The following is a 10,267-nucleotide window of genomic DNA, read 5'->3' on the forward strand; positions in this document are numbered from 1 at the left end:
TTTTTTGGCACGTCTGTTTACATTCACTTTAGACACGACTGGTATCCGATATCTGTGTTTACATTAATTCCCACCCAAAAGGATTGTCTGCATGTGATCGCTTTACTATGCACATGGTAGACCCTCGGGTTAAAATTATTGATATAATTCACGTCGAATGGCCATTATTATTTGCCAGCATGGACAACGGCTGTCATGGATGTTTTGCAGCACAAAATCTGACTGAACGGATAAAGACCGGAAAATAATTGTAATAATTTTATTAGTAATAAAGTTCATTTTAATTTAAATTTATTTAACTATTATTGTTTAAAATCAGTGCCACATTGCAATCGTGTTGATATTCAGGGAAAAATCTTGGTCGTGTAATGTTGCTTACCTAAATCATATATTATAAATATTTTTTATACCGCAGTATGCATCTATAATTTTCAGTGATTGCTGTTGTGTTCATTTGTTTTGATTTCTGCACGAGTCTATCTCACTCAGACAGGCTGGTCTCACCTGGCACGACAAATGCATTATCAGCTGCCTTTACACTGAATGCAATAAAAATCAGAATCATTCTCACACAAAACTTTTGGTGGCCAAGTTTCAGTGCTCCCCTAGTTATTTTTGTTATTGAAGTTTTAATCAGGTTTCATGTCCAGTCAGGCAAGTAAAATTTTCTCTCACTTGCCCCTTTAAAAAATCTACTTGTGCCAGACAACCCTTATGAAAATTAACCATGGTTTAATTATAGTAAAAGAGTAGTAACCATGTTTTTTTGGTGCAATGATTACCATTTGTATAATCAAAGTGTTACTACAAATACCATGGTTAAACTATGGTAAGTGTAGCAAGACCATGGTTAATTTTAGGTTACCATGGTTTAACTATAGTAGCCATGTATTTTTGGCTTTATTTGTAGTAAAACTATGGTTAATTTCATCCTCTGGTATTGTTCATTTGGAAGTCATACTTGGGTTATTCGCAGTCAAAACTGACCAGAGGCCATAATTGTCACGATCTGCTACTGCTGTGTTGGAGCGAAGCAGCAAGGAGACGTAGGAGAATATCACGGGGAACAATCTTTATTAACCAAATAAAGACTCACAGGAAGGAACACACACGTAGCACGGGGATTGACGTTCAAAGACCGGATGCAGGACACAGGAAAAACCAGGGCTTAAATAACTATAACTAAACGAGGAACACCTGACATCAATGAACATAATCAACAAGGGAGAAACTGGGTAATGGGGAGCACATGGGGAGCAAAGCACAGGAACACAGGGCTGACAATAATCGTGTAATAATTTTATTTTTGTGAAATAAATACATTTCTGTAATGTTTTTTTCTTTAATATTTTGCATTTTGAATTAAATTATGGACTATTTTCTATGTACTGAAAAATATAAAAAAATTATTTTATATAAGTTAAAAATACAAGGTACACATTTTTTAAGATAAAAATAGAACAAAATTATTTAAAATCCATTTAATTGAGGCAGATTTGTTCCACCTTGTGGAAGAAAATAAAGAAAATCTTCTGTAATACCATGGTGTAGCCATTAGATGCCTGTACTATATATCCATATATAGTCAGTGCTGTGTAATCCTTTGTTACTGAGCAGTGTTTTCAGCCAAAATCACTTTTTTCTACATTGTGGCTGATTTATAGATTGTACACACAAAAATATCTTTGTATTTTTGCCTAAATAATGGTGGTCATTTTTGGGTTGGGGTAAAACCCCAACGGTTTACTTCGGCCATATACAAATTGTGAACTTTGTGTCTTCCAGTCTTTGTCATTATTTTATCTTTGTAATTAAAAAATAAGAACAAAGATACACTTTACAAAAACACATAATATACAAATTAAACAAACTGCTTTATTTATACAGTAGGTGTATTTAGCAGTAGCATTCAAGAAATATAAAATATACAAATATAAAAATAAAACACTTTATACACTTCACTGTATAAATTATAAATTGATTCTTATTAAAGCAACTGTTTTTAAGTTCTTCAGTCAAGAGCAGTGAGTGGTTTTTCTCTTTGTGTTTTGTTGTTTTATTAACATTAAAAAAAGAAGTTCACCTGAAAATAAAAGTTCTGTCATAGTTGTTTTAAATCTGAATGAATTTCTTTCTTCTGTTGAACAAAAGTTATTTTGAAGAATGTGGGTAACCAAACAGTTGCTGGTCCCTAGTGACGTCCATAGAATTTTTTTTCTCTACTATCAAAGCCAGTTGCAACCAGCACATTCTTACCCCATTCCCATTTTAAACATAACCAACTGTATTTATGTTTAAACCTTGTGTGTGCTTTGACAGTATTAGCGCAATCAGACACGAAAGATAACTTAGTCCAGTAATAGTCTTTTTAGTGTGCGCGTGCTTCAGGCGTACGCGCTCAGAAAAAGCGCATGTCAGAACAGTATGCAAATGAAATGTTTAACCGGCAAGGCTTGAAAGCACATGCAAATAATGTACTTTTGTGATTCTACCACTGAGCTAACATTTGATGTAAATGTATGTCATGTTATAATTTGGAGGTTCAATGTGAAATTATGACAATATAAATATACAACAATTAATCATGATTAATATTACAGAAAAATTAGTGATTCATTATTTTTTTAATTGATTGACAGACAGAACTCTGTTAACCTTTTATAGATATTGGTGTTGGTAATATTAGTTCTAGTTGGTAATTTTACTGCTGAATATGCATTTCAATTTAATTTCTAATTTTATAGCCCGTGCCTGTGTGCTGTTGTTATTTTATTATTATTATTTTTTTGAAGTGGTGTTTTATGCACCTGCACATAATCTATACTTAATAACTATTCCCTTCTCATTTTCTTCGAAGATAAAAATAATGAGAATACTTCCATCACATAAATGTAAAGATCTGGCTTGCCATCTCATTTCGGACTAGTGTCTGTCCCATGCACACGAGTGTGGGATTTGACATAACTATGTTCAATTTAATTCAGTACTTTAAAAGGTTTTAAAGCAAATTATTTAAACTGAAAAGTAACTCGCATTACTTCTGAAAAAAAAAGTAACTCGAATGTTAATGTGTACATTTTTATAGTAATCCGCAACTTTACTTGTTACTTCAGAAAAAATAAAAGTAATCGCATTCCCTCCCCAACACTGGTTATAACTATTACTTATTATTGTAAAATGAAAGGAGATCACACAGTTTCACTTGCAAGGTATTTATTAGCATTAGACTGCATTACATTACATGCTGTACTTGACAACAGTGGTAAGGCTTTCAATTAAACTGTCAAGGAACAATCAAATATACATTAACAGAGCTCAACATTTTCTTCTGAAAAATGTAAAATTATATTTTTATGTCTTATTCTTCCTTGATATGTTTCTGGATCCAGGAGAGAATGTCCTCATCGATTTGAATGGAAAGAGATCCATCTGGATTGATGGGAACAGTGAAGGGGAGAGGAATAGCCATTCTTGACAGTGTCATCTAGAACAGCAGGGAAAAAATGAATTAGTTGTATTTTCTTTTTATATCTTCATGAGATATAATAATTTAAAGGGAAACTATTTCACCTCTGGAATCCTGGCAATGAGATTCAAGGACCTCTGATTTGGCAAGGCTGCAGTAAGTTCAATCTCTTTCTCACTGTTTGTTACTCTTTCAAGTCTGAATCCCGCCTGGAGAGCTGCCATAGGGATGTGTTTGGACAGCCTAATTGTGACAAGATACACAGATAATAATTATTAAATCAGTGTCATTTTCTACATTACTTCATACATTTATTGTTCTGTGCTGATGAATGTTACTTTTTAGCATAGGTGGTGACAGTAATCGGCAGCCTCTCCCATTCCAGCTCTAAACGCGCAGCAGGGAATTCACCCAGTACACCAGCCTCAGCTTTAGCAGTGACTGCATACTGCTGGCACTCTGGACCCCAAGCAAGCTTGGCCTGAAAAACAGATTTGTGCTCACTTTAACATAACAAATATATCCCAATGATTTATTTTTTAGTTATTCTTCCAGTCTTACAGTGGCTTTGTGCTTGCTCAGCAGAGCACCATCAATACAGATCTTCTGGTTGTCATTTTCAGCGATGGAAGTAACAACAAGTTGCAATCTTGCAGTTGGTTTGTCAAAGTAAGCAGCAAGTTGGTAGCCCAGCAGCTTGTGGTCAACTCTCACAGCACGGGCAATGACAGCAAAAACAGGTGGAACTGCATTTCCGAGGAACTTAGCCTGAAAGCATGAATCATAAACAAAATTAAATGGAACATGTTTTACCGTTGTGTTTTGTGTTATGACCAAACAAATGACACTAATTGATTCACCTGTTTCTGGATACGCTGAAAGCTAGATGCGTCACTTCCACTGCTAACTGCCTTTGAGGCACCATGGGGTGCCAAATACTGCAAGCAAAATAAGGTTATAAACATAAGTATCTGATCATCTAAAGCAACTATATTGTTACCAATATTATTTTCAGTAGTTACCCGATCTTTGTGGAATTTCCTGAAAGGCTCCATGATGGTGGCAGTCTGAAAATCCATATAAAATGACTCATTACAAATTAAAAGACATTCCTATGACACTTACATTGGCAATTTCACCAACACATGATATTCCTTGTCCTCACCTCGGTCACACGAGAGCTGGACATGGAGGAGCTTGAACTGCTGCTGCTGCTGCTGCTGCTGCTGCTTCTGCTTTCAGAAGAGACGGGCCTGTTTTTATCTTCAGTCTCCAGGATTTCCCTCAGTTTCAACAGGAAAGCCTTTCCTTCTGGAGTCTCATCATCAATGAGACTGATTTGCTCAAGGAGCCTCTCAGCAGCTCTAGGACCAACTTGGACTTCAAGCTCCAGTCTTTCAACAGCAGGACCTTCCGCTACAGCCAAAACAACAGACCCTTAATTATCATTTTATTTGAAAATCCTTGAGTTTCATGAATGTAATAATTTCTGTAAGTATACCTCTTGCCACTGTAGCACGGGCTGAGTGGTGTCCAATTATGTAGAACAGAGGAGCATTTCTGATAAAAGCAGCATTGTGAGAGTGCACCTCAACGCATCCCTTGATTTCAATGTATGGGACAGCAAGACAGAGAGTCTTGTCAAATGGAGCAGGAGCTCTCACAGGAACCTCATCTGGATTCTCAGAGGACTGGAAAGAAAAAACATAATATCAAGAAGACTTTACACTTTGGAGCTTGAAGCAAATTGTTTTCCAAATGTATATTTAAAGCTTACCAAATCACCAGCATAAGAATTTTGGGGGTTTTGCAGGGACAACTCAGGTACAAAGGGTACAATCCTTTCAGCACTAGGATCTTCAATGTTTCTGACCACAGCAAGTGTCTCAAAGCTGTCGTAAAAGTAAAAGACACTTTCACAAAAGAGCAGTCACGACAAACAACTTTTTCTTCACTGGCTTCACTAAGGTTTCATTACCTCAAAGCAGCAATATGTTCTGGAACCTCAACAGGCAGCGCCTCCACCTTGTAGTTGCCCTTGAGAATGTCTGCTCTTGCAGTCACTTTTCCAGGAGCAATTGTACGGATCTTTCCTCTCGCCATAACAGCAGCTTGGATCAAGGCAGTGTTCACTCCCATCACAGCAAAGGTCTGGAGAGCAATACTGAAAGAATAAAGGAGATTCTTTTTGTAAAGCGTTTGTTGTATGCATTATATCTCATCTCTATGAATGTAGCTGTAGAAGTGTACCTTGGTCTAGCTTCAGCTTGGAGTTGAACATCAGTCTTTTTCAGCTGCTCAAGAGTCATAGTCTCAATCTCCTCAGGGAGAGGAGGTGTAATGGTGGCCTGAACTAAAAGGATGAATGGAACAACATCAACCTAAGTGGTGACCCCCTCATACCAGAAGAAAGGATATAAAAATTCTAAGAAAAAAACATACCATTGACACGTGCAGCAGCAACAGCAGCAGTGTACAAACTGAGCTCAATGGGCAAACCAACTGCTGTTGGCAAGATACGACGCATTTCAGCTGCAAGCAGGGGTTTGGCATACTGCAAGGCAATTCCTTCCTGCAAAGCTTTAAGAGCCGCCTTCAACAGTTGACGTGGTTTGGGTCCAGTGGCAAGCTGGGGAAAGTGTTGTTGAGAAACTTAGTTCTAATTATGAGAATTATTTGTGAGACAGATCTCAAAAAGAAATAGTAATGAAAGAGGAGAGATAAACTACAACACAATACCGGTATAGCTTCTTCAATGATGGTCTTGTCAATCTTGACAAAAGCCACTTCTTGTCCAAGTAATTTGATGTAGGCTGAAGCCAATGGCTGATTGTTTGGTAAGTCCTTCCAGTTTGTGAGCTTAAGGGGTAAAACATAAGTCATACACATTTTGCCTATGTCATGTTTGTAATATTGCTTATTAGTATAAAATTATACAGTGCATTGGACATGAAAACGTACTGCTCTCAGTGTGCGCTTAATCTTTGTGATACGGTCAACACTTTCATCTGCAGCAGGAGATTTCAGAAGAGCCTCCTGGATTCCTTCAGTTCTCACACCAATCTGTTTGAGAGCAAGAATTGAGTGAAGGCCGAAAACATTTTTAAACAATGAATCAGATTTTTTTTAAATTGGTTTGTCCACCTCAAGAACATCAGCAGCAGCTCCAGCCAGATAAGCACGTGCTTTAGCTACAACAGCTCTGGGTAGGATGGTGGCAGCATCATTGATCATATAGGCACTGCCAGCAGCTCCAACCATAAGTGGAGCTGCACAGAGACATAGGTAAGAATACCATTGATGCAGTCTTTTATACATTTTAATAAACACCCAACACATCATTTGTTAGCTTTCTTAAGAATTTTGCAACACTTACTATGATAGAAGTCCCGCTGAAGGGCTCTGCTGAAACGGAAGCTAAGTCTGTCTAGCTTGCGGCTCATGAGCTTGATGGCAACATTAGCTGCACCAGCACTGAAATAGACAAACATTATTACTTGTGGCTTGTGCTCACTTGGCATGGTAAAGTAAATTAAACAAAAAGGTTTTGTTTTTCTTACACAGCTGCCATATCAGGAGCAGTGATTCTGGTCAAGGACTTGATGTGGGAATAAGCAAAGCTCACAACATGCATGTTGGTTTCAGTTTTTAAAGCACCAGCAAGACTGGAGACGAGAGCCACTGATGGCTTGGCCTCAAACAACACAATACAAGCAACCATGCGAACTTCTGGGTGGAGAGCTCTATCCAATACAAGCTGCAGGGCCACTGGCTGAACCTGTGACAAGAAACAAGGTCAGCTTATTATTGGAAGAAAATGGGCCATTTTACAGTAATTAATTCCTACAAAGTCTGACACTTGCCAGTTTGGGTTCTTTCTTGGCAATGTTCCTCAGGGCCAAGATGGCATCAACCTGGACACTAAGGGGCAGAGATGTAGCTGCAGTTCTCAGTCCAGGCAGGAGCTTCATGATGGGTTTAAGACTAGCAGGATGACCAGCATTGCCCAGAACTTTAAGAGCCAAAGTGATTTCAGGAATGTCATTCTTAGAAGTTGCCTCTGCAGCAATCTCATGGATGGGCTGAGGAATGTGATACACATACAGTACAATTAGAAAACAGCAAATGGCAAATCCCTATCAGATATTTAAGGTTTGAATTGTTTACCCTGAGGAGCTCGGCAGAGCAAGTGGGAACTTCAACACAGTGCTTGGCAATCAAGGAACCATATCCGAGCATTACAACTTCACGCAGAGCTGGGATTGTGGAGATTTTCTCGTGCATAGCCAAACTCTGTTTGGCGAGATATGGATTTATTAGTTTAGGCAATATTTGAAGGACAGCATTTTAAAAGTATGGTTATATGAACCTACAGCTGCCAACTGCATTGTTTCCAGATCAGCAGTGACCATTTGCAGAGCAACCACAAGAGCCTGAATGAACTCTGGAAGGGTAAGTTCACCAGCCAGGAACTTCTCCTTGATGAATTTTACAATGACTGGTGTGCCAACAGAAGGAAGAACATCCAGGAGCCAGCGCCTACCAGAGTCATTGTTTAAAATATATAAATAATAAAAATTGCCCTTAAACTTACTGCTGACAAATTGTACCTGTAAACTGGTTCATTCTTAAACTGAGCCCAGATAGCCTCAATGTTCTCCAGGGTGGAAACACGCAGAAGCTGGATGAGCTGAACAAACTTAAGTGGAGCGTCTTCATGGACCATGTCCACATTGTTTGCAACAAGGTGCTTTAGGACCTCGATAATCTAGAAGAGAGTAAGAGCTGGTCTCAGTTTATGTCTTCAGCGTGGTTCAAAGGCTTTGACTCTGAGATTGTTAAAGTAATACCTGGGCTGGTGCATCACTGATCTTCATTAGATGAATGGGGGTCTGAAGAATCTCAGTTGCAAACTCATATTGCAGGGATCCACGAGCCAAGTAATCAGCATTGATTGGAACAACAGGGGTCTTCTCAATCTCAACAAAAGCCAAGGTTTGTCTGAAACAAATAATTATTTTTTGAAACTTCAAGTCAAAGTAATGAAATGTGTTGGGAATATTGTTAGTTCATATTTCTCACAGAGGATCAGTCATACTTTGCTTCCATCTGGGCAGCACCATGGATCTCATTGAAGGGTGAAAACTGATGCACTTCCTGAACTGTTGCTTCAGCGATTAGTACACCAGCGGACGCCGGTTTCATGATGTAATTGTAAGTTGCAGTTTCAATCAGACTCTTGATTCTCTGTTGAGAGAAAGGTATGTGATGAATTTAACATTTTTTAAATTTTATTGTTGAGGAAATATTTCAAGTCTTTCCAGTCTTGTTCATTACCTCTGTGCATTCAGCACACCTCTCAGTGTATGCCAAGCCAACGTCCTTCATGATTCTCTCCTGGCAGTGGCTCAGATCCTTAGACTTGGTAACGGTAATGTGGTTGGCCTTTGGGTCCTCACTGATGACATAGTGGGTCCTGCACACTCCCTGAGCTCCAGCCTTAAAGGACAAGTTAAAAAATAAGATTGCAGAACTCAAAAAGGCTTTCTTAATGCCTTAAAAAATGTACTAGGATTACTTTCTCACCTCTTGCAGTTCATAGATGTTCTGGGTCTTCTTGAGATTGAGCTGAAGGATGTTGAGGATACCTCTGTGTAAGTTCAGTACCGTAGGGGAGACTCCTGCAGGGGCAAATACCTTTCCAACCACACCATTAGCATACTCAAACTTGATGGGAATCTGAAGCTGAGCAGCCAGTGCTGAGGTGAGCTTAGTGGCAGGAACAAATGGATCCTTGGGCCAAATACCAGCATACTCGTGGATTAGAGGATCCATGAGCTGTAAGGGGACATTTTCCATTTAAATGAGGGCATTGTTGCTTTTACCATCCAGTGATGGCATTTTGTTGTTGTTTTCTTTCAGTGTGATCTGAAATCTGCAGTTTTTAATGATCATTACCTTCATCAGGAAGGTATTCTCATTGACGGCACTGAGGTGAACCTTGCTGTTGACTTTTATACCTGCTCTGGCCAAACCTTCTTGTGGAAGACCGCCCAAGAGTAGAGCCTCATAGTTGTACACATAGGTCTTATCAGGGGCAAACTCGGGGACTGAAAAAGGTAGAGTATTTTTCGGAGTTTAAGCAAGAATGCAATAGTTGTAAAATTACCAGTTTAAAAAGATCTAAAATTTCCAAGTAATATTACTTACCAAGATTGATCTGTTGACTTGCTAAAAGAAACAAATGAGAGAATACACTTTGAAAATTGTCTGTCTAATTTAGTTTTTAAAGAGGTCCTAAATTTACATAAAGAGAAATCTTTTAGGAAAAGAGAAAGAGGAACATCTTAAGTTCAAAACATAAACTTTCAGATTTTAACTTACCCACAAGGGCTACAGTCAGGGCAAGCACAACCGCTCTCATGGCTGGTGGTTTGTGAAGAACACCTCAGAGAAATCAAACTTTTATAGTGGTTTCTTGCTGACCAGGTATTAATTTTTAAAGAATTATTAACTAGGCCTTTGGTTGGTCAACTTATCTGAACATCAATATCAATTAGGTTAGGTTACCCTGGCCTGTTATGTCATCTTCCAGAACAATGTCCAATGTCAGTTTTGAATGTGTTAAATTAAAAAAGTTGAGGGAAAAGTAAATTTTAGTTCTTTCATACATATACATTTCAGAGAAGGATATATACAGCAGGGGGAAAACATATCAAATTTCTATTTTTCTTTGTATTAAACAGTGATTTACTGAACACATTGTGGCTCTGTCTTGAAATGAATTCAGTTATAATTACA

At 38.3% G+C, this 10,267-nt stretch overlaps 1 protein-coding gene across 1 annotated transcript; it reads right to left on the minus strand.

Annotated features, from left to right (window-relative positions):
• Positions 1-3,196: 3,196 nt before the first annotated feature.
• Positions 3,197-9,923, minus strand: LOC107664867 (vitellogenin-like). The gene is made up of 28 exons (XM_016455551.1): positions 9,851-9,923; positions 9,677-9,697; positions 9,425-9,576; positions 9,053-9,304; positions 8,804-8,965; positions 8,565-8,713; positions 8,317-8,467; positions 8,077-8,234; positions 7,840-8,005; positions 7,634-7,759; positions 7,330-7,548; positions 7,027-7,244; positions 6,843-6,940; positions 6,611-6,735; positions 6,428-6,529; positions 6,206-6,325; positions 5,909-6,095; positions 5,717-5,819; positions 5,445-5,630; positions 5,244-5,358; positions 4,968-5,157; positions 4,632-4,882; positions 4,489-4,533; positions 4,327-4,404; positions 4,028-4,234; positions 3,805-3,947; positions 3,571-3,709; positions 3,197-3,484 (listed from the first exon to the last, which is right to left on the minus strand). Exons 1-28 carry the CDS (start codon positions 9,888-9,890, stop codon positions 3,359-3,361), a joined length of 4,029 nt encoding a protein of 1,342 aa, XP_016311037.1. The 5' UTR covers positions 9,891-9,923; the 3' UTR covers positions 3,197-3,358.
• Positions 9,924-10,267: the final 344 nt, after the last annotated feature.

This window comes from Sinocyclocheilus anshuiensis, unplaced genomic scaffold (assembly GCF_001515605.1).
Source record: "Sinocyclocheilus anshuiensis isolate Anshui unplaced genomic scaffold, SAMN03320099.WGS_v1.1 scaffold417, whole genome shotgun sequence".
In the NCBI taxonomy this organism is placed as follows: domain Eukaryota; kingdom Metazoa; phylum Chordata; class Actinopteri; order Cypriniformes; family Cyprinidae; genus Sinocyclocheilus; species Sinocyclocheilus anshuiensis.

Excerpts from the sequence above, each read along its gene's own strand:
- LOC107664867 (XM_016455551.1), bottom strand. The coding sequence starts at position 9,890 with ATGAGAGCGGTTGTGCTTGCCCTGACTGTAGCCCTTGTGG. Across the intron at positions 6,096-6,205 it reads TCATTGAAGAAGCTATACCG|CTTGCCACTGGACCCAAACC; the intron begins GTATTGTGTTGT and ends CACTTTCCCCAG. Across the intron at positions 4,405-4,488 it reads GGAAATTCCACAAAGATCGG|TATTTGGCACCCCATGGTGC; the intron begins GTAACTACTGAA and ends TTTTGCTTGCAG.